Genomic DNA, 23414 nt, shown 5'->3' with positions numbered 1-23414 from the left:
AGGAACCCAGGAACTTACCTTAAGGCTCCAAAAGTGGATAGGACAGAGTCCTCTTGCTGTTCCTAACAACCCCTTCTGCCAAGCATGACCAGCTCTGGCCTCTAAAGCAAGGTTTGGTCAAGCGGTGGACATGTGCCTGTCCTCCCTCCCAGTACTCAGATGAGCAGGAGGATCATGTCAGTGCAGAAGTTCAAAACTATCTGGGACAGCATTGTCACACACTTTAAAGAAAAAGAAAGGATGGGGTAAGGTTTCAGGGGCCAGAGGGGCAATGCTGCCTTGGTTTGTGGAAAGATGGGCCCTCCGGTTAGGGGAATGATTATTTGGCTCTCTAGCTGATTTGAAGGAGGGCTGCCTGAGAGGCCCTGCCTAGGAATTGCTGGGAGGGGGTAGGAGTTGTCTCCTAACCTTTGACTTGGAGCCCAGGGTCCCTCCTGGGTGGATGCACCAGCTCCTCTGGTTACCTGAGACAACAGGCATTTCCTCCATCCTTCAGCCCCTCCTCTTCCTGCCCCAACCCTCTGGCCAAGAGACGTCCCAATCAGACCTGGACTGCTCCAGCTGTGTCCTGAGAAGCTGGACCAGCCACATCCCCTGGGGCTGGAGTTGAAGCAGAACCAACTGGCCATCCCAGTGTGAGAAAGGCGGTGGAGCCGCTAGCGCCAGTGGGCCGCTGGGCAGTTTTTGCGTTCCGCAGGCTGGCTCTTCACACAGCACAATGGCTCTACAAGTAGAACTGATACCAACGGGGGAGATCATCCGCGTGGTCCACCCCCACAGGCCATGCAAACTTGTAAGCTGGGATGATACCGTGTGGGCAGGGAGGAACGGGGGTAGGGTCTCCCCGAGGTACGCGGCCTCCAGTATATTACATTCCGTTTGCAAAGAGAGGCGCAGTTCTGATCTTTGAAGGGGACGGAAACTATTAAGACAAGGACTAAGTGGGAAAAGGGGAGTAAGTGATCGTGGGCTACTAGAAGGAATTTTTTTTCAAATCGGAGGTTTGGATTTTAATTCCTCCCACAGCTCCCTCAGCCTAAATGGGCTTAGCTGGAAACTGGGCATATCAAGAAGACAGTGCTCTGCCAAAAGACTGGTACATGTAAAAGTTGAAGGCGCACATTGCAATTCATGCCTTCCCTTTCCCCACCAGGCGGGCAGAATTGGGTGGGATTGCCTAACTCAAGGAGCATGGAATGAGAAAGGGGGTCCAGGCAGAGAGAAAATCAGAAACGGGGGGTGGGGTGAGGGGCTCTGGCCTAGTACGCAAGGCAGCTTAGTGAGGGTCTGGTTTGCTTAGGGAAGGAGATCCGAGTCTGGTGTTCTCATCCACTGAGCACTACACCGTGAGTCGTGTCTTCTACTGGAGGAATATGTGTGGGAGCGCGCCCGAGTGTAACAGTGACGCGTGTGGCCCTCCGAGTTGGTAGAGAAATGCAGCACCAAGCCTTGGCGGGCGCTGGCCCGAGCCCTGGGGAGGGCCACCAGCACGGGGCGGGGACCAAGGGCGCGCGCGCGCCTGAGTCTGGGCCTTGCGGGGGATGACGATAGGCGGCGGCCCGGCCCCTAGCGGGCCCTGGGCGGGGAGAGCGCACCGGGGCCGCGGACTCCCGAAGAGGTGGCTACGCCATCCAGCCCAACCCCCGCCTGAACACCCGAAGAACCAAGCCGGTGGGTACGCGCGGGAGGGAACGCGGCCATAGTGTCCTGGGTGGCCTCCGTTGGCTGGAGGAAGGGGCAGGCGGCTGCGCGCCTTCCGCTGCCGGAGCCGAGGTAGTGCTGTCTTAGTCTGGGTGTTGCCGAGACAGGATTCGCCCAACCCGACTGGCGCTGGGTCCCTGGACCCGGAGGCACCGGGGCTCAGTCTCTTGGGGACGCACGCGGGTAAGGCACGGGACCCAAGCACCCCGTGCTCACTTCGAGCCACTCCCGCAGTTCTCCCTGTTCTGGGTTCCGGAGAAACTGGTCGAGCCCCGCCCCTTCCCGTTCTTCACCCCCGGAGCCCAGGCGCGCCTGCGATCCCTGCGAACCATTTGTGGAAATGCGGCGGGTGCGGGGCTCAGAGATGAATGGGAGAATGAATGGCTGGCCCACTGTTTTGTTCAATTGCAGCATGCGCCAGCCTCTTGCTCACACTGCTGGTCTCGGAGAGTCATTCATGCATGCAGGCGCCCACCAGTGTTATTGAATCTCCAAGGAATGCCTAGCTTGAGCGCTTGCCTCAGAGCAGAGCAGTCTCCTAGCAGAGTCAGACAGGGAAACACACGATTAGTACCTGACCCGGTGAGTAGGAGGCTGTGTATTAGGGGAAATTAGGAAGGAGCTGTGGAGAAGGTGTTTTCTGAGCTGATTCTTCGGGGATGACTAAGTGAGGCGGGGAGGCAGAGAGAGTGAGCTGGGCCAAGGAAGCTGCAGGTGTAAAGCCACAGACACATGCAACCGCAGTTGGTGGTTGGCAGCAGGGGAACAACCAGCACCTCCTGGTTGTGTGTGGTGGTGTGGGGAGTGTGGAGAAGGAAGGGAGTGGAGAGGAGAGGACTGCCTGTGCAGTCACAGATTAATTCAGGAGCGGTGCAGCCACCGAGTCCATCGGAAAGGGCTTGACGAGCAGTGAGTGTGAAGGCAGGCTTCGCACCCGGGGAGCTCTGCTCCATGGGCCTCCTCTCCATTAACTGTCAGGTTGCAAGGGTAAATGCCACAGGCCAATATGGGAAGACGGGTTGGCTGGGGGAAGACAGAGAGAACCGTTAGAAGAAGGCATGAGCAGGATGGATCAGCAGGAATGAGGTTTTAGGCGGTGGTGACTGGTTGGTGTAAGGGGAGGAGGACAGCCCTTGGATGCTGGGTCATGATTACCAGCTGGAGATGCTGCCCCCTTTCTTAGGAAGGGTACTGAATGTGAAAACTCTGGTAGGACCAAGGTGCTCTGTTTATTTTTGATGGACTCACAGGTAAAGATCCCTGGCAGGTCAGGAGTCCTTACTTAGGCCCTGTGAGTAAAGCCCCCTCTCCTTGCTCCCGGCTCCTCATTCTACCTCACAGTTCCCTGAAAGCCTCTAAGCCCCTGCTGGGCCACCCTGGGCCCACACCTAAAATGAATTTGATAATGTGAATTAAGCCAGGCATGGTAGTGTGCTTTTGTAATCTAGGGTGGCTGAGGCTGAGGCTGTTGAGTCCCGGGTCAGCCTGGGTTACACAGTGAAGCAAAACAAGAGTGTCTGCCTTGTGCCCAGCGCTCAGCCACTAGGAAGGCTGAGGCTGCGTTTTCCCTGCTGGGAGAGGCCATGTCTGCCTCAGTGGGAATCAGCTTAGGCTTATTAGAGCATTTCTTCCGACCCCGGGGGTTTGGAGAGCACTGGGGACTGCCCACAGCCCCTCACTCCCCAGAGATCAGGATGAGAAACACTGGGGCACTGGATCACCCAGGCCTGCTGTCAGCCCCGTTCCTTGTGGTTCCCTGTGGTTCTGCCCAGATGGGAGGAAGCCCAGAGGTGCTTTTAGGAAAAAGGTCTTGGGCCACTCACTGGCTTAAGCTGTTCTCCAGCCTGCAGCCAACCATGGCCCTCACTTGTTCCCCGGTTGCCACCCCTAAAGCTAGTCACATGACACAGGTTCCTGTTCTAGGTCACTGAGGAAAACTCTCATCGCAGTCTTGTTAACTGTTGGGAGGGATCAGGGCAGCGCTACCGTAGTATTAGGGGTCCTGGGTTCCAGTCCCATTCCTCATACAAGTCTAGAAATATTGAACAAGACAGCACCTTTACCTACTCTCAGTTCCCCCTTCTGAAATAGAATAACAGCACAGAACTCATGGTGTGTCGCCAGGCACTGACAGGAGTGACAAAGCTAAGAGCGCAGGAAGCGCCTGCCACGGCGGTGTCCCTCACACCCTCGGCTCCCCACTTCACTTCCCCTCTCTGGATTCACGCTTCTGTCCAGAGAGGTGGAGCAGAGGTTGCCCGGGCCCGGCTGGCTTCAGGCCCGCAGGGCGGCGACGCACCCTCCTTGGGATGCGGGGCGGTGGCTGCGGGGGCGCCAGAGGGCATCCCAGGAATGCTGCTTCGCTGCTCGGGAAGGGTGAAGCCCGCCGGACCCCTCCGCACGCGGATTCCCCTCATTCCAGCCGCTTGACGCGGTGGGGCGGGGCGGGCACTGCGGCCTGCAAGTCCCTCCCCTTCCAGCCCGACCCTCTCACCCGGACTTCACTAGCCTGAACTGCAGCGCACTGTGGCCGCGGTAGTGGGAGGGGAGCGAGCCCAGCTCCCACTGGGGAGTGCCCCATGTCTTCTAATGTACTGGGGTGGGCTAAAGAATCCTTTCCATGCTTTTTTCCTTTTTTTTTTTTTTGTTTGTTTTTTGAGACAGGGTTTCTTGGTGTAGCCTTGGCTGTCCTGGACTCGAACTCACAAAGATCTGCCTGCCTCTGCCTCCCAGAGTGCTGGGATTACAGGCCCGGGTCCTGACCATGCTTTTGAAACTGGGGGCTTCGTAAAGGGCGCTCCCCTTGTCCTGTTTTTCACCCATCTTCCACCTGTGGCACCCATTCCCCTAGCCGGCTCCAAAGGGCTTCATTCCCCAGCTGGCGCCTCATGCCACCCCCCACCCCGGGGATGTGGCTCAGGCTGTTGTTCACGAAGTAATGAACCATCCTTCCCCTCGAGGCCGCAGCCAGCACCTGTCACCGGCTCGCCTCCTCCCCAGGGAGTCCGGGTCTGACGGGTGGGGCGCCTCCGTGCTTTGGGTCCTTACTCGCCTTTCCTCCTTAGACCAAGTGTGCATCCTCGGTCTATGCTTCAGGTCCTTTACAAAGGGTGGCGAGAAACAGATAAGGCACTTGAGAACCCTTTGCAAGTGGCAGATAGGGGTGCCTGGGGCGGGGTGGGGGTCGGCCTTCCCCACTAGACAAGAAGAGTGGACTCTGCCCCAAGCATGTGTATATAGAATGAATGTGGTAGGGGGAAGAGTAAGAGGGCTTGCTGTGTGTTGAGGCCTTGGGCGATGCGGTAGTGCATTTCAGGTAACCCAGCAATTCTGTCCTAGACTTTGTAGACCAGGCTGGCCTCGAACTCACAGAGAGCCAACTGCCTCTGCCTCCCTGAGTGCTGGGATTCCAGGCGTGACCCGGTACAGCCTGCCTTTTAAGTTAAGGGACTTAACTAAAAAAATGAAAATAATATAAAAGCCAGGCTTCTTTTGCTTTTTTTTTTTTTTTTTTTTTTTTGCTATAGACATTGATATGCTTGCCCCAAGCGGTGGCAACTGAGGCAGAGTTCACCCCGTACCACACACACACACACACACACACACACACACACACACCTCTGGCCTTCAGAGGGACCAGAGAGAAAGGGGGAGAGGAGAGGAGCCCTCGGGCACTGCATCCAGAGAGGGATGTTCAGGGTGGAGTATAAGGGGGCCACGCTGCGCAGAGGGCACCCTGCCCCAAGACTTGTTTTCTCTGCTGGGGAAGAGGTCTTTCAAGAGAGTTTTCTCCCCGGGACACCCTTGGCACAGGTTTGTAATCTCAGCACTCAGGAGGCTGAGGCAGGAGGATGTTGAGTTCTGGGCCGGCTTGGGCTGTAATGAGACCCTGTTTCGAACATTTTCTTTTCTAGGGATTTGAAAAATGGAGCCGGTCCTCCCGGAGCGTGTATGGGGGTGGACAGTTCCCGTAGAGAGGCTCCGCCTGTCCAGGCGCGCCGGCCGTATTTGGACATTTCGTTCTATTTTTAACTTTCCCGGGACTCGAGGTTGGGGGTAGGGAGGGAAATCCTGCTTCCTCCGTGACCCACGAGCTTCAGCCTGCTCTCACGCGTGGAGTCCGGCCCCGTGTTGTAGACACGAGCCCGGAAGTGAGTTCCGGGGCCGTGTAGACGCGGCGGCCGCGCGGGTTCCGGGCCCCACCCTGGAACTAACGACGTTCCTCCTGGAAAACCTGACTCAGGCGGAGCCCGCGGCGCGCCGGAGGCCCCGCCCCTCGCGCGCCCCGTCTGGGGTCCCGCGGCCCCCTCCCACCCGCCGGGGCCAGGCAGGCTGCAGAGGGACCCGGGGTCGAGGCTCCGAGCGCCCGAAGCCGGGGGCCTGCAAGGGGCGGTGCGGGGGGCGGGCCGGCCCCTCCCTCGCTGACGCCGCGGCCGAGCCCCGACCGGGAGCGCGGGCAGCGAGCGGGTCGCCGGGTCGGGCAGGATGCGCTACCGGGCGTCGGTGAGCAGGGGTGCGGGCGGGTTGGGGAGCGGGGTGTCGCTGGGTGGTCCGCGGTGCCTCCTGGGCGGGCCGTGAGACGGGCGCGGCCCAGGAATTTCGGTGGGAAACGTCCCTGAAAGTTGCAACGACAGGAGGCCGGGGCGGAGAGGGCTGCAGAACGCTCGGACCCAGGGCCCTGCCAGGTCGCCCCTGGTGACTGCTGAGACCCCCTTCACCCGAGGACCAGGGGGCGATGGCTGCGGCGGTGTTTGACAGCAGCTTCGGGCTGGGTGGGTCAGTGGCGGGCAGGTCTGAGGAAGGCAGGCCCCAGGCGCGTATGGGTGACGAGGAACAGAGAACTCCTGGACAACTAGGGTCAAGGGAGACTTGGTGCCTTCTCTGGGATTTACAGCAGCTCCCAATACCTCCCTCTTCCTTGACCCCTGGCGCTTGCTGGATCCTGCAGGCCCTCTTTGAAGGGAAAGCTCTGCCCTGGACTTGGCATGAGGGTCTGGCTAAGCCTGGCCCTGCCCCACCCTCGGGTGGCAGCTGGGTTTTCCCTGGTAGAACCCCCACCTCCTGAGGAACTGTTGGGGAGCCTAGCAGCTGGAGTGGAGGGAGTGGCTTCAGCTGAGGGAGGGCAGGCCACCCCATCTTGGGTGGGTGTCTAGTCCAGCTGGGATGGTAGCTCATAGAGAAACCCTCTCTTGGGAGGTGAGCTCTTGCTTGATCTCTGAACAACTCTACTCCTAGGGATTGGGGGGGGCAGGAGAAATGGCCCCTCCTTGTCTGCAGAATTCCCTCTGAACCATTTGTCCTCCAAACACCTGTAACACATAGCTGAGGGATTTGAGGTCACCTGAACTAACTCCCTCCTCTTCCCTGAGGAGTAAGGAGGAGGTTCGTCCAAGGTCAACATAGCATTCTTTCTGCAGTTCCTAGCAGCTCCTTCTCCACTCAGAACTACACCCTCTGGATTCCAAGCTCTTGTTCAGTGTCTGGGTCGCTGCTCCTGTGGGCTTTGCGCATGGTCCATGTTCTCTTGCGACCTCTTCTCAGCACTCAACATCTCGTGACCCAGCCATATGTCCCAAACATGTTCTGAAGCCTGTGTCCGAGTGTCCATGCCTTCTACATCCTGCAGGCGGGGCAGGAGGTAAAGGTCTTGCTTTAACTGGCAGACTGACTGTGTGGCTCCCCGCAGGCCCTGGGCAGCGACGGGGTGCGTGTGACCATGGAGAGCGCCTTGACTGCCAGAGACCGGGTTGGGGTGCAGGACTTTGTCCTGCTGGAGAACTTCACCAGTGAGGCTGCCTTTATTGAGAACCTCCGGCGGAGATTCCGGGAGAACCTCATTTATGTGAGAACCATGAGTGGGTGCTGGGGCCACAGGCCTGGGGTGAAGGGAGCACCAGGAGCCCTCAGGAAAAGCTTCTGACTGTCGTCCTCCGCCCCCAGACCTACATTGGCCCTGTGCTGGTCTCCGTCAACCCCTACCGAGACCTGCAGATCTACAGCCGGCAGCATATGGAGCGCTACCGTGGCGTCAGCTTCTATGAAGTGCCACCTCATCTGTGAGTGACTCCCTTACTTTTCCAGGAGTGACCTCTATCGCCAGGCACGATGACCCCACCCAGCCCCCACTCTGAAATGATTCCTGTCCCCTGCCTTGGGTGACTCACTGTTCACAACTGTGAGGAATCCCATGATTACTCACTCTAAAGTTACCTCAGTTTTTATTAGCCGAGTCTCTGAATTCTGTCCACCAGGACCCTCTGCTCCTAAGCTCGGTTCCCACTTGTGATGGATTCCTTTAACTATCTTAATGTGGCCCACCTGTGAGGACCCCTGCCCAGCTTCCACCTGGCTGGGGCCACACCTGGAGTGATCCTTTCAGACTCCCATCCTCAGGTGTGGGGGTCTACCCTGTGAGGGGTTCCTACTCCTCATCCCCCTTCTCCGTCTTCTAGGTTGTAACCCCCACATTTTACAAGAGTGGTCCAATCACATATGGGTTGGGCTTCCCCACCCGTGAACTCCCTGACAAACCTCTGCCCTAGGTTTGCAGTGGCTGACACTGTGTACCGGGCACTGCGCACTGAGCGTCGGGACCAGGCGGTGATGATTTCCGGAGAGAGTGGGGCAGGCAAGACAGAGGCCACCAAGAGACTGCTGCAGTTCTATGCCGAGACCTGCCCGGCCCCTGAGCGGGGTGGGGCGGTGCGGGACCGGCTGCTGCAGAGCAACCCCGTGCTGGAGGTGAGGGGACCGCAGCCGCAGAGGAGAGGGGAGGGCGCGGAGAAGATGCCAGGCTTCGCTCACATCCCCATCCACTCCTAGGCCTTTGGAAATGCCAAGACTCTCCGCAACGACAACTCCAGCCGGTTTGGGAAGTACATGGATGTGCAGTTTGACTTTAAGGTAGCTGCGGTGTATTGAAGCATAAGGAGGGGTGGGTTTGCTGTTCAGCGGGTTCAGGTTTTGTGGAGGACGGACTGTATGCCAGGCCCGCTTCCTGGCGCTGCTTCTAGAGCAGTGAAATCTAACATCCTCCTGGAGTGATGGGTGATAAACAGAAGCTTAATAACTCAGGCCTTAGCAGAAAATAAGGTATAACTCTGGGAGCTGCTGTAGTTTCTTTTTTTTCTTTCTTTCTTTTAATGAGATAGTCTCAATCTGTAGTCTGTACTGCCCTAAACCCTAATTGCCCCGCCTCATCTCCCTGGGTCTCTGGGATTACAGGGCGTACCACCGCAGCTGCAGCTGCAGTTTCAAAGCAGGTGGGAAAGGCCTCATTCTGAGGTAGCATTTCAGTCATAGCGTGGTGCCCTGGGGAGCAAGCATAGCGGATGCTTGGGGGAATAAGGCCAGGCAGGTATGAGGACCAAGGCCTCAAGAGCACTTAGTGTGTTTAAAGACTATAGCGAAGCCAGAAGCTGGAGGACGAAGCAAGGTACCGTGAAAACAGGAGTGGGGAGCCAGACGCTTCAGGGCCTTCTAGGTCTTTGCAAAGAGTTTTATTTTTATTTTTGTCTTGCTGTGGGAATTAACCAAGAATCACAAGTCATGTTAAGAACACAGGCCACACTGAGAGTTATACTCAAAGCCCAGCAAGAATTTTTTTTAAGCTAAGTGAAAAGGAATTATCAGAGGGTTTGAACAGTAGTGTGTCATGATGCAACTTTCCCACTGAAAAGGTCATTCTAGCTTTTGTTGGGAGTAGTTGATAGAGGAACCCAGCCAAGCAGGGAAACCGGTTAGGAGGGTGATGTAATAATGTAGGTGACAGATGACAGTGTCTCAGATCAGGATGGTGGACACAGAGATGGTGAGCAGAGGTTGGATTCTGGATGTTCTTAAGGCAGCGGGATCTGTGGTTTGTTTGCATATAGGAAGTAGATAGGGGAAAAAGGCTTCCATGAGGACCACAAACAAACTTCTCTTGAATAACCTGTAGGACAGCGTTGTCATTGACCAGGGTGGGAGAAAACCAGCAGACATTAGTGTAAGAGGGAAAGGTTAGAATGCAGCATCAGGCTTGTTCCGTTTGCAGTGCCTGGCAGGCATTCGGTATGACTCCAGAAGTAGCTCTTTCTCTTTTCTCTCTTTTCTTTTTTTAAAAGTGTGTGTGTGAGTGTGTCTGGGTGTGTACCACATTTGTGTGCCCACAGAGGTGAGATCAGGTCACCTAGCCACTGAGCTATGTCTCCATTTCTTAGATGAAGAAACTGAGACCAGAGTGGGTGCTGAGTCCACTTAGTTATTAACTGAGGCAGGGCTAGAATTGGAGCCCAGATCTCCTACAGGAGAGAAAGAAGAAGATGGGTTCTTTCTCCTGGTCCAGCTCACCAGCGCTGTTCCCCACTCTGCCACAGGGTGCCCCTGTGGGAGGCCACATCCTCAGTTACCTCCTGGAGAAGTCACGGGTGGTACACCAGAACCATGGCGAGCGGAACTTCCACGTCTTCTACCAGCTGCTGGAGGGCGGGGAGGAGGAGACGCTTCGTCGTCTAGGCTTGGAACGGAACCCCCAGAGCTACTTGTACCTGGTGAAGGTGAGCGGTTTGGCAGGCAGAGTTGGTGCCACCCAGGGGGCACAGTGCCAGTGCTGGCAGCCCAGCTATGCTCTTTCTCCAGGGCCAGTGTGCCAAAGTCTCCTCCATCAATGACAAGAGTGACTGGAAGGTCGTCAGGAAGGCACTGTCGGTCATTGACTTCACCGAGGAGGAAGTAGAGGTTAGGCCTCTGTAGACCCTCCTGCCCTCACAGCCCACCCATTTCTGCTTCAGGCCCCCTCTGTTTCTGAGTGCCTTACCAACCATCCCCTGCCCCATCTGAGGATCTAGTTGTCCTGACCTCCCCAACCCCGTAACCACCACTTGCCTCCTGCTGCCCCCTCAGGACTTACTAAGCATCGTGGCCAGTGTCCTACATTTGGGCAACATCCACTTTGCTGCCGATGAGGAGAGCAATGCCCAGGTTACTACTGAGAACCAGCTCAAGTATCTGACCAGGGTGAGTGTGACAGGCAGAGGCAGGGAAAGAGGCAGCCGAGACGAAAGGAACCCACCCCTCACTGTGCACACCCCACCTTGACAGCTCCTTGGTGTTGATGGCACGACGCTGAGGGAGGCGCTGACGCACAGGAAGATCATCGCCAAAGGGGAAGAGGTGAGGTTGGCTGCAGGAACAGGAGGTTTGGGCAGTCCTAGGGAGCCCCGTCCTGTCACTCCTCTCCGCTTGTCTACTCCAGGTCTTCAGTAGTGCTGGGGGCATAAGGCAGGTGGCTCAGAGAGGTATGGTGGCCAAGGCTCCCTCCACCAAGAGTGAGACCCCTATGCCAGCCTCCTTGTCACCACCATCTCCCAGCTCAATGACGCTAGAAGGCCGGGGAGTGAGAACGTCCTTGTCTGATGCCTCAGTCTGAGGGGAGGTAGGACAGGAGGGTGTCCGTGGCATTCATCTGCTCTTTTCCTCTGTGGCAGCTCCTGAGCCCCTTGAACCTTGAACAGGCTGCGTACGCGAGGGATGCTCTTGCCAAGGCTGTGTACAGTCGCACGTTCACCTGGCTGGTCAGAAAGATCAACAGGTCACTGGCCTCCAAGGTGAGCACTCAGTCCATGCTGCCTCCAAGGAAGGCGGGGAGGGTGGGCAGCGGGCCCGGAGCTGGGGCAGACACTGGGGACCCATGCTGTCTGCTGACTCTCTGGTCCTAGGATGCTGAGAGCCCCAGCTGGCGAAGCACCACAGTTCTTGGGCTCCTGGACATTTACGGCTTTGAAGTGTTTCAGCATAACAGGTGAGACCCTGCACCTTTACCCTTGCTAGTCTGTCTGCTCACGTCTGCCGCATTCTGCCCCTCTCTTGTGTCCCCTGCCGCTCATTCCCAGCCGTGATCCTGCTTTGCATCTCTTAGCCCTGCTGCTTGTGCCTCATCCTGTCTTTTCCCTGTCCCTGGCACGACTGCGGGTTCTTCCACTGCCCCTCAGCTTTGAGCAGTTCTGCATCAACTACTGCAACGAGAAGCTGCAGCAGCTCTTCATTGAGCTGACTCTCAAGTCTGAGCAGGAGGAGTACGAGGCAGAGGGTATCGCGGTACGTGAATGCCTGGAGTACACTGTGCGTCATGGGAAGCTAGGTGCTGGGCCTCCCGGGAGTGGGTATGGAACCGAGTAATTGATGCCCTTCTCATTCTGTGCAGTGGGAACCTGTCCAGTACTTCAACAACAAGATCATCTGTGATCTGGTGGAGGAGAAGTTCAAGGGCATCATCGCCATCTTGGTGCGTCCTTTGCTCTTCTAGCCTCACACTGGGAGACAGCTGGGAAGTCCCCCTCCTTTCTCTCCAAGTGTGTCCACTGGTCCACTGGGTCAGAGTGTGGGCGGGGTACGGTGAGGTGCTGGCCCAGTCTACAGACCCCATGTCGGGGCTTTCTCCGTGCCTGTGGCTTCCTACATGGTGTCCTCCTTTCCAGTAGACCTCTACCCCTGTGCACTGCCCCGCAGGATGAAGAGTGCCTGCGTCCCGGGGAGGCCACAGACCTGACCTTCCTGGAGAAGCTGGAGGACACTGTCAAGCACCACCCCCACTTCCTGACGTGAGTGGGCTGCTGGAGCAAGGGGCGCTAGTTTGGCAGAACCTGTGGAAGGCTGGAGGCATAGCTCAGTGGTAGAGGGCTTGCCCAGCGTGCACAGGGCTCCTTTTGGATCAAAACAAACCACCAGCCACAAGTTAATCACCAGACCGAGTGATGACGGGGACAGTTAGAAAAAGCCACTGTTGGACCTTCCTCCTCAATCTTTTTTGAGAATAGCACTTGCTAAGTTGTTTATTTTTGTAAGCTTCCTTATTTATGAATTGTTTTTTTTGTTTGTTTTGCTTTTTGAGACAGGGTTTTTCTGTGTTACCTTGGCTGTCCTGGACTCAGTTTGTAGACTAGGCTGGCCTCGAATTCACAGATATCCCACCTGAATGCTGGGATTACAGGGATGTAATTACCCGGCTTATAAATTACTTTCTATGTAAGGAGTCTCCTAGACTTACAGTATGGAAGTGGTAGGATCAGTAGTTCGCAGCCATCTTGGTTGCATAGCAAATTCAAGGCTCCGTGAGATCCTGTCTACAGAAAACAAAAGGGCTCCCCCTGAAGTGGGGAAGCGTGGCGCCCAGATGGGGGGGGCACCTTGTCTCCTAGCCTACAGTACTGTAAGGATACTTTCTTGTGTTCTGGCTAACCAAAACTTAGAAACATTCACTCATTTCGTCAAGGTTATCTATTTAGATTGTAGAGTGTGGGACCATGTCGTGGGGCTTTGGACTTGAAAGTGTTGAGCATTGTTTGCTTAGCAATACAGGAGGCCAGGCATGGAGTGTTCCCCTTTAGTCCAGCACTCCAGAGCAGAGGCAGGCAGGTCTCGGTGAGTTCCAGGCCAGCCACGGATACACAGAGAGACTCTGCTCAAAAAAGCAAAGAGTACATGAAAAAAAATGTTTCTGGGTATGCATGATAGTTCCTACACTCAGGAGGTAGAGACAGAGGGATTGCTGCAAGTTTGGAGCTAACTTGGTCTACCATCATATGAGCTCTTATCTAAAAAAAAAGGAAAAAGGAAAGAAGGAAGCAAGCAAAACATTTGGAGGGATGGGGGGGACGACATAGTGTTTGTTTTGAGACAAGATATCACTGTAGCCCTGTATGACCTGAAGCTTAGAGATCCTGCGTCTGTCTTTGGAATGCTTAAAGGCCTACAGTGCCATATCTGATCTCTCTCTCTCTCTCTCTCTGTCTCCCTGTGTGTGTGTCGCCTCACACTCAGAGATCCATCTTCCCCACCACCACCCTCCCTCTAGTTTTAGAAACAGGGTCTCATGTTGCCCAGTCTGGCCTCAAACTCAATATGTAGAAAAGGATGGCCTTAAACTCCTGTTCCTATCTTCCTCTGCTTCTTGAGTGCTAGGGTTACAGGCATGTGCCATCATACCTAACAATAAAATTCACTTTTTTTCATGTTTTTTATTTGTTTTCTCCATTAATTAATTAATTTATTCACTTTATATCCTGGTTCTAGCCCCCTTCCTTCTCTACCCTGTCCCCCCTAAAATTCGCTTTTGATTATAAAAAATAATACTGCTCATTAGAGAGGGTTGGAATGTGTGCAAACACTCTTGTGACCCTGCTACCCAGAGGTCATCATTGTTAGCAATTCCAGGCATTTCCTTCCTGCATTTCCTATATGTTTTTTCCCCAAAGTCAAGAACTTATTGTGTAGAAAACTCAGTATAAAGTTATGTTTGAAGGTTTTTCCTGTATCATCAAGCAGAAGAATTTCTTCAAAATATGTCTTTCGAGGCCTGTGGCCCACAGCTCTCACCGTGCCTTGAGGGCTCCTAATGTGCCTCTTCAGGGTTTTCTTACTTTTTTCCTTACGTTCTTCCTTTCTTCCTTCCTTTCGTTCTCTCTCTCTCTCTCTCTCTCTCTCTCTCTCTGTCTTTCTTTCTTTCTTTTTTCTTGTTTTCTTCCTTTCTTTTCTCTTTCCTTCTTTCTTTCTTCCTTTCTTCCTTCGTTCCTTCCTTCCTTTCTTTTCTTTTCTTTCTTTTTGGTTTTTTGAGGGTCTCCCTGAGGGTAGCCCTGGCTGTCCTGGAGTCACTCTAGATCAGGCTGGCCTCGAACTCACAGAGATCTGCCTGCCTCTGCCTCCTGAGTGCTGGGATTACAGGTGTGTGCCACCACTGCCTGGCTTGTCTGTTTTTCTTTTGTGGTAGTGAAGATGGATGTTAGGCAGTGTCCTACTGGTGAGCTACCTAGCAGCCCAGCCTCCAGGATTCTGTTGTGAGAGCAAGGCTGCAACAGTAATCTTTATGCCTTGAATTTTTGCCTGTATCTCTGCTTAGTTTCTCAGAATAGTTTTTAAAAGTAAAAAAGTGGGCCAAAGGGTACAAGCATGTTTAAGATGTAAGTAATCTCTTGAGACAAATTCCGTTCTGAAAATGGAGAAGACAGCTTTACCACCCTCTGAACAGCTGGGCAGTGGCCAGAGGCAATGAAAGAAGCCCTATGTCTGGAGTGACTGTGAGGCCTGAGCCAGAGTTCCTATGACTAGCTCTTGGTGCTATGTGTCCCTGGACAAGTTTGCCTACTGTTCTGAGCCTTCTTGAACTCTGCAGCACACCTTGGGCCTGCCGTCTGCCACATGGAGTGCAGTCTGTGGGACAGCCTGGGGGCCTGCTGGGCCCTTCCTGCATGGCTCTTCAGCCTCTTCAACAGGCAGGGCTTGCCCCAGGTCAGAAATCCTGTAGTTTCCTGTCCTTGTCACCCTCAGGCACAAGCTTGCTGACCAGAAGACCAGGAAATCCCTAGGCCGAGGGGAGTTCCGCCTTCTTCACTATGCTGGAGAGGTGACCTACAACGTGACTGGTGAGGACCCCGAGGCTGGCTCTCCTGGGGTGCAAATGGGGTATGCCCTTACCACTCACCCATTCTCCCCTCCCAGGGTTTTTGGATAAAAACAATGATCTCCTCTTCCGGAACTTGAAGGAGGTGAGAAAGACAGGGCAGGCTGAAGTGGGTTGGGTACTCGCAGCTCCGTGTGCCTCTCTTGCTTTGCTCATTGCTGACCACTCTTCTGCCTTACAGACCATGTGCAGCTCGACCAACCCCATCATGAGCCAGTGCTTTGACAGGAATGAGCTCAGCGACAAGAAGCGGCCAGAGACGGTATGGCGGCTGTTACAGTGGAGGGGGTGTGTGTGACTGAGCACAGACCAGCACCTGCCTGGCACGGTGTCTGAGTGCTTAATACCCATGTGCACACCCATCCACCGGTGTCTGCAGCCCCCTGCTCTCAGGGCCATCTCTGCCTATTTTTCTTTTTTCCAATTTATCACATTTATTTATTTGTGTATATATGTGTGTGTGTACATGTGCCATGGTATGAGTGGAGGGCACTTGTTAAAGTGGAGACAACTTGTTAGAATCAATTCTCTCCAACACCATCGTAGGACTCAGGCTCCGGTTGACAGGCTTGTCAGGAAGTGTTTTTACCCATGAGCCACCTTACTAGCCCTTGTTTCTTTTTTTTTATAATTTATTTTTATTTTATGCACATTGCTATTTTGCCTGCAAGTATGTCTGTGTGAGGGTGTTGGATCCTGGAATTAGAGACAGTTGGGAGCTGCCATGTGGTTGCTGGGAATTGAACGCAGGTCATCTGGAAGAGCAGCCAATGCTCTTAACCACCGAGCCATCTCTCTAGCCCCCTTCTTTGTTTCTAAGTGCATAACCTGTGTGTCCACCTTTCTCTAAACGTAGACTGTTGTGTGCCTCCCGGCTTCTCTCTGTCTGGGTCCCATGGCACCCCAGCCTATGTGGGTGCTGGTGTGCACCCACTTAGTGAGCAGACATCGCTCAGCTCTGAGGAACCTGAAACAATAGGTGTCCTCACAGCCAGGTGCATGGGTCCTCTGGGAACTGGGAAGAGGGAGCAAAGTGCCTGAGGGGTGAAGGGTGGGAGTCCAGGAAGGCTGTGAGGCAGAGGCGGCATTTGAGGGGGATGAGTCAGTGCTTGTCAGATGGGCCTGTAGGAGGGCTCTGGGGCAGCAAGAGAGCAACGAGCACACACAGAGGCCGGGAAAGCTGGACCGTTGAGAAGAACAACAGAGTGGAGGAGGGTCTGAGGAGCAAACGTAGCCAGTGGTGCCAGATGCAGGAGACCTTCAGCCAGCAGGGGCAGAGGTGCAGCTATTGGGCTGAGCCAGAAGAGGTTATCACAGCTCCAGCTCAGGAGGGAGCGAGGACCAGAGTGCTTCTAGCTGGGCCACAGCAACATTGTACCCACCCAGGACCCTGCTTCTGCTGTCCTGGCCCTGTCAGGCCCACCTTCTCCTGAGCTGCCCTCTCTTCCCAGCCAGTGTCTCCCAACCCAGGACACCTCCACACCCTCCCCTACCCACACTCTCTAGCATGCCTCAGGTTTCCGTATCCAGTGATGGCCCCAGGTGGGCCCTTCGTGCCAGCCCCCAGCCTTGCTCTTTTCTTCCTGGCTCATGACACAGATCACTTTCCACCCAGTCCCCCAGGCCAGGGACTTTTCCAGCTCTGTTGTCCCAACACTGGGTGATGCCTACTTCTGTTGCCCGAGTACTTCTCAGCTCCCTGTCCTCTGTCCCTGTAACCACTGTTCCAGGCTGGTCCCTGTTATCGCTCCTTTGAGCCAGCCAACCTCTTCCCTGGTTTCCTGGCTTCCCACCAGCCCCTCCCAATCCATCTTGCACATAAATGCTGTAGAAATAATCTAACATACAAATCTCACTGCCACTCCCTTGCTCCAAATTTCTCATGGGCTTTCTGTTTCCCTAAAGATAAAATCTAGTCTCTCCAGTGTAATTCTGCTCTGATACACTGCCCTGCCTGCCTTAAATCTTTGCAACGTTGTAGCTCCCTGCATCAAAACTTTGCTTAGCCATTCATTTGCTTGGACTGCTTTTCTCTCCTGCTGTCTCCTAGTGACACTCACAGTCTCCCTTTAGGGTCATTTCCAAATCTCTTTCCCAGTGCATTTTTCCTCAAACTCATCAGTTGTCTCAAAAATGAGGAGGGATGTGGTGATATCTCAGTGGTGGAATGTTTCCCTAATGCACATGAGGCCCTGACTCTGTTCTTCAGCACCAGGAAGAGGGAGGGATTTGTGATGTTGTCTGGAGACCTTAGCGGAAAAGCTGGGTTTCCAAGCTCAGGTCTCTTAACTGGCTGAAAGGCAGTAGGGTGAAGAGCCTGGCCCCTTCTGTTATGAGGCAGAGGGGATAGGAGGAAGCAGGGAGGAAGGGTACACGCAGGCTTCTGTGGCCTCAGCCCAGCCCCTGCCAACTTCCTATACCCCCTTGGCTCACCAGGTGGCCACCCAGTTCAAGATGAGCCTCCTGCAGCTCGTGGAAATCCTGAAGTCTAAGGAGCCCGCCTATATCCGCTGCATCAAGCCAAACGATGCCAAACAGCCTGGTAGGTTGGGCTGTGAGGCCTGAGCTGTGCCTCTTGAATGGGGACACTGCCTCTCAGTGAAAGCCTGAGGACTGTCCTCCTTATCCTTCTCTCAGGTCGATTTGATGAGGTGCTTATCCGACACCAGGTGAAGTACCTGGGACTTATGGAGAACCTGCGTGTGCGTAGAGCTGGCTTTGCCTATCGACGAAAATATGAGGCTTTCCTACAGAGGTGGGTGGGGTCGGCCCAGCAGTAACTGGGTGAGGCGGGAGGGTGAGAACCTCCTGGAAATTTATAGCTTCCGTTTAGATTGAAGGGTTCAGAGGCCTCAGCGTCTCTGAGACCCAGGCCAGAAACCTTTTTTATGCTACAGGCTTAATGTCAGTCTTAGAAAAGAGGATACAAGGCATACACATAGCTCCACCCTCCTGAAGCCCCTGGTGAGGGTCACAGGAGGAGCACCATGACAGGCTGCCACCAGAGAAAAGAACACAGGGGATGTTGCAGCTCTGTAATTATTCAGAGGACAGGACCTGAGTCAACCAGAATACAAATGCCGTCTCTGCTTTAGGCAGACAAGAATACCTCAGTCCCCCATCTCTAAAATGGGGACCATCAGATGTGTGTACCATACATCAGTCAGTGGGAGCACCTGTAGTTCCCAGCAAAGCTGAAGGGCCCTTCTTTCCCAGATACAAGTCACTGTGCCCAGAGACATGGCCTATGTGGGCAGGAAGGCCCCAGGATGGGGTGGCTGTGCTAGTCAGACACCTCGGCTACAAACCAGAAGAGTACAAAATGGGCAGGTGAGTGGGGCCTGCTCCTGGTACCTGGAGGATGAGGGAGGGGCTGTCCAGAGGCTGACCACTGTTGTCCTTCCAGGACTAAGATCTTCATCCGATTCCCCAAGACCCTGTTTGCCACAGAGGACTCCCTGGAAGTCCGACGGCAGAGCCTAGGTGAGAGAGACTCAGCTTGGCTGTCCCATGGGGGTCCTGGAGAACAGAAGCCCTGCCTATGGGCTTTCCTACCAGGAAACCTGCCAATCACCTTCAGCTCTCTTCCTGCCACCCCCCGCCCCCAATCAAAGGCCAGCATCCCATACTCACTTGCCTTCTTACACTGACTCATCGCTCACAGTCCCTTACTCAGCTGTTCCTCATGCTACTGACTCTCAACCCATGGTCATGCCAGGCCCTCAACTAGGGCTCTGAGCTCTGACAGTTAATTTTCTTTCCCAACCACAGCCACCAAGATCCAGGCAGCCTGGAGGGGCTATCATTGGCGGCAGAAATTTCTCCGCGTGAAGCAATCAGGTGTGGGGGCCCGGGGATCTTTCAGGGGGCCAGGGCCTAGGGGTGGGCCGGGCCACCATGGTGAGAAGCTAAAGGCCAGCCACGTGTGGTATCCACAGCCATCTGTATCCAGTCATGGTGGCGTGGCACACTGGGCCGGAGGAAGGCAGCCAAGAGGAAGTGGGCAGCTCAGACTATCCGTCGGTGAGTGCTGGGTTGCCATGGTGGGCCCACATTACCAATCAAGGTGGGGAGAATGGGGATCTGTTGTCAGGTTTCTCACCCTAGCTGTGCCTGGCCCACCACCTCCAGACTCATCCATGGCTTCATCTTACGCAATGCACCCCGTTGCCCCGAGAACGCCTTCTTTCTGGACCACGTGCGCACATCATTTTTGCTTAACTTGAGGCGGCAACTCCCCCGGAATGTTCTGGATACCTCCTGGCCCACACCTCCACCTGCCTTGAGAGAGGTCTGTGGGCATGCCATACTAAAGTAGAGACATCCATCAAAGCACTTAGCACAGGGGGCTTCTTAGCATGTGTCCAGGGAGGCCTCAGAGGGGAGACTGGCCATGATAATGAGCTCCCTGGAGAGAAAACAGTCCAAAAGACTTTCTGGCTTGAGGAGCCTGTTGGGGATCTTTAGTGGGAAGGGCGAACGGGAAGGGCGTCCTGACCCTTCTCTCCCCACAGGCCTCAGAGCTGCTACGAGAGCTGTGCCTGAAGAACATGGTGTGGAAATACTGCCGGAGCATCAGCCCTGAGTGGAAGCAGCAGGTGTGGGGGAGCTACGGGGCCCTGGGCACAGCAGGCATTGTAGGAAGTGTGCTAGCCTGGCGGGAAGGCGTTTCGCCAGGTAGCCTCAAAAGAAGGCCAGGCCTTCACTGGATTTCACATTGGAAGTGGAGGCTGCTGTAAGGTTAGAGAAACAAATAGGACCCACGTTGTAGCCAGCTTGCTTTGGTTGATAGAAGCTGCCCAGAACCTTGGTTGGTCCAGCTTTACACTCACTGATTTGTGCCAGTGGTTTGCTGTGCCCTGTGTTTGACAACATGATGTTGGGTGATGGCCCACCTGGCTCAGATAACCTGTCACGGCAGTGGTCACCTACACAATCTTAAGCTGGAGCCAAACCTTGGGAGGCTCGAGGGCCTGGTGGGAATCATCTCCAAAGTCAGACCTGTCCTGACTACTAGGAGCTCTCTGCCTTGTTTGGGGACAGTGAGTAAGGAAGGAAGGAGCTGATGAGAGTATTGGTGACAGGCACTAAAGTGCTGGTGAGGGCACTGCTGGCTCTGCCCTCCAGATGGTCCCCAGCCCTTTGACACTGTAATTTTTTTTTTCTCTCTTTAGCTGCAGCAAAAGGCTGTGGCTAGTGAAATTTTCAAGGGCAAGAAGGACAATTACCCTCAGAGCGTCCCCAGACTCTTCATTAGCACACGGCTTGGTGAGCCCCTCACGTCCCAGCCCTTGGGCCTCCCATCCTAGTCCCTTCTGGCCTTCCCTGACTTCTTTTTTTCCTATCTCGGTTGCAGGCACAGAGGAGATCAGCCCTAGAGTGCTTCAGGCCTTGGGCTCCGAGCCCATCCAGGTAAGAACCGCTGCAGCTCTCTAGCCCCACATGACTCTCTGCCCAAGGGCTAGAGAAGGTGGGTCATGGGCTGAGCAGTGGGCAGGGCTACTCCTGGGACCCCCTAGCTCCTCCCCTGCCCTCCACACTGTTCTGCGTTTTCTAGTATGCCGTGCCGGTGGTGAAGTATGACCGCAAGGGCTACAAGCCTCGCTCTCGGCAGCTGCTGCTCACACCCAGTGCAGTGGTCATCGTGGAGGATGCCAAAGTCAAGCAAAGGATCGACTATGCCAACCTGACTGGTGAGCGGGAGTCCAGGCCTGCGGGGGCGGGAAGGGCCCTCTCTGACCGCTGCTCCCTGACCTCTGCCCTCCCCTCGCAGGAATCTCTGTCAGTAGCCTGAGCGACAGCTTGTTTGTGCTTCATGTGCAGCGTGAGGACAACAAGCAGAAGGTACCTTTGGGGCTTGGGAGGCGGGGCGGGGGGTTCTTCTAGCCCTAAACAAGGCTTGGCTCATTCTTTGCGCCTTGCTCCCCAGGGAGACGTGGTGTTGCAGAGTGATCACGTGATTGAGACACTAACCAAGACGGCCCTCAGTGCTGATCGTGTGAACAATATCAACATCAACCAGGGCAGGTGAGGCATGTTGGGATGAAGGGAGCACACGGGCGGGAAAGGACCATCTTAGGGGTCCATCCCAGTGCACACGTCTTCACATGCTTCCTTGCCTCCAGCATCACGTTTGCAGGGGGTCCAGGCAGGGATGGCATCATTGACTTCACATCTGGCTCAGAGCTTCTCATCACCAAGGCTAAGAATGGCCATCTGGCTGTGGTGAGTGGGGCCTGCTCACAGGTCTGAGGTAGAGCCAATGATGGCAGAGCCCTCCTTCGGTATTCCCATTTCCCTGTTGCACGAGCATGAAGGCCAGAGAAAGGGGCTGCTTGGGCCCCTATGATAGCCATAAAAGGGTAATAATAATGAGGGCAGTGGAAAATACTGCAGGGAGCAGTGGTGTGCATTGGGAGGGTCACTCTGGCCAGAGTAGCCAGTATTGCTGTGGGAATAGAGCAGTCTTTGTACCAAGGCCACTCAGCTCCCCAACCTGCGACAGGACTGTGTAAGCTGAGCCGGTAAGTCCCTGCTGCGCCTCTGCTCACCACTGGGCCTCTCCCCACTAGGTGGCCCCACGGCTGAACTCTCGGTGATGAAGGCACAGGTGGACTCCTCCTGACTCCTGATGCTTTGCTTATTTCCCTCCTCCCCTCTCAGTTACCAAAGACTCAAGCTTCCAGACAGGGATCCAGGGACATCCTCAAAGCCCACCCGCAAACTCCTGCCTCCTGTTCACCCTCTCTTGAGGTGATCGGGCCCAGGGAGCTACCCCAGGAGTGGGCCAGGCCGGGCCACAGCAATAGAAAAGCAGGGGCCTGAGCAGGCCAGGCCAGCCCTCTGCTGATGCCAAATATCTGAGAGAAGGGAATTTTAACTGAGGTTTTCTCTGAGATTTTTTGATGCTTTATAGGAAACTATTTTTTTAAAAAAAGCCATTTCCTACCCGAAACACACTGGATGTGTTTTCCCTGACTCAAACAGAGTCAAGCAGGGCAAGGAAGGTAGCTAAAAGGCTGGTGGGCTGGGCTGGGGGCTCTCTTCTGGCCAAGCCTCTCCTCTTTATTCCCTTGGCACCTTGTCTGTCTGTCCATCCATCTGCACCTTTTGCAGCGCCCCCCGACCTCCACCTGGGGGCTGAGGCCAGCTTTGCCTACCCCATCTTCCTGCCTTAAGAATGCCCGTTAGTGGCTGGGGTAGAGCCCAGTGGTAGACCTGGTGCTAAGCATGTGTGAGACCCTGGGCTCCATCCCCAGCATTAAAAAAAAAAAAAAAAAAAAAGTTTTTATAACATGTTCAGTGTGAGGGCGCCCTGGAATGGGGAAAGTATTAAGAGTTTGGAAGACTTCAAATCAATCATCTAGTCCAGGCCCTGGAATCACAGGCCTGTGGAGTCACAGGCCCCAAGGAAGCCTTGCCTAGTAGCAGATGGGGCAAACCTACAGTGAAGCCCTGCCCTCAGCACACCTCACTGCCTTTCCCAGGGACGGGGAGGCCCATCCAGCAAGGGCTCTCTGACCAGCAATCACCCTTGGGAACCACCAGGTGGGAGGGGATCTTTTGCCTGGGTCTATGCCTTAGGATGACGACCTCCTCATACACAGACACACACTTTGGACCCAATTTAAGGATGCTAGGGTCTTTATTGGCCAGGCCACTTCTGTGACCTGGGAGCATGGGGACAGGGCTGTCCTTGGAGGAGCTGCAGGGGCATCACCTCTTTCTGCTGCTTCTCTCCACCCAGAGGGCCTTGGGTTTGGGTTTGCTCAGTGCCCTCTGGGGCTCTCAGCCCTCTGCTGACACTTCTGCAATTCAGAGAAACACTAAATAAAGCAATATGTGTTTGCCAGCTCGGTCTCCTTGTGAGTGCTGGGGGAAATGGGCCCTGGAAGGGAGGCTGGAACTTGGTGCTGTGGATGAAAGGAGACAAGGAGCCCTACTTAGAAGCGATAGAGAGAAACCAATCTCAGTGAGGAAGTACAGGCCTTAATTTCAGTGCTCAGGAGGCAGAGGCGGGTGGGTTGGATTTCTGAGTTCTAGGCCATCCTGGTCTACATATCAAGTTCCAGGACAGCCAGGGCTATGTAGAGAGGCCCAGTCTCAAAAAAACCAAACAAAATACAGGAGCCAGTGGATGTACTATGGACTATCCACCAAAGGCTGCTCAGCCGGGTACAGGGCTCTGGCTTTGGGCAAACAAACATCTGGTCTAGCAGCCAAGGTCTCCCTGTGCCAAGGAGACCTAGTGTGGGCAGTATGGGCTTAAGGGCCAGTG

At 54.9% G+C, this 23414-nt stretch overlaps 1 protein-coding gene across 3 annotated transcripts; it reads left to right on the top strand.

Annotated features, from left to right (window-relative positions):
* Positions 1-571: 571 nt before the first annotated feature.
* Myo1c (myosin IC) lies at positions 572-22988 on the top strand. 3 transcript variants are annotated; one of them, XM_021634553.2, is made up of 32 exons: positions 572-793; positions 7388-7543; positions 7642-7757; positions 8244-8442; positions 8524-8604; positions 10059-10238; positions 10321-10419; positions 10585-10698; positions 10783-10854; positions 11169-11288; positions 11400-11482; positions 11673-11778; positions 11885-11965; positions 12190-12281; positions 15004-15098; positions 15175-15221; positions 15318-15398; positions 17573-17678; positions 17774-17891; positions 18353-18466; positions 18543-18619; positions 18908-18976; positions 19075-19159; positions 19268-19427; positions 19651-19734; positions 20311-20404; positions 20493-20548; positions 20694-20829; positions 20910-20980; positions 21066-21163; positions 21262-21361; positions 21709-22988. In XM_021634553.2, exons 1-32 carry the CDS (start codon positions 719-721, stop codon positions 21733-21735), a joined length of 3192 nt encoding a protein of 1063 aa, XP_021490228.1. In that variant the 5' UTR covers positions 572-718; the 3' UTR covers positions 21736-22988. The 3 variants fall into 3 exon arrangements, with proteins under 3 accessions (XP_021490228.1, XP_021490387.1, XP_021490308.1); XM_021634712.2 differs by lacking the exon at positions 572-793 and adding an exon at positions 1520-1671; XM_021634633.2 differs by lacking the exon at positions 572-793 and adding an exon at positions 5952-6204.
* The last annotated feature ends 426 nt before the right edge of the window (positions 22989-23414 follow it).

This window comes from Meriones unguiculatus, chromosome 7 (assembly GCF_030254825.1).
Source record: "Meriones unguiculatus strain TT.TT164.6M chromosome 7, Bangor_MerUng_6.1, whole genome shotgun sequence".
In the NCBI taxonomy this organism is placed as follows: Eukaryota; Metazoa; Chordata; class Mammalia; order Rodentia; family Muridae; genus Meriones; species Meriones unguiculatus.
The sequence above is the reverse complement of the archived record's forward strand: the minus strand, read 5'-3'. Positions and strand labels throughout refer to the sequence as shown.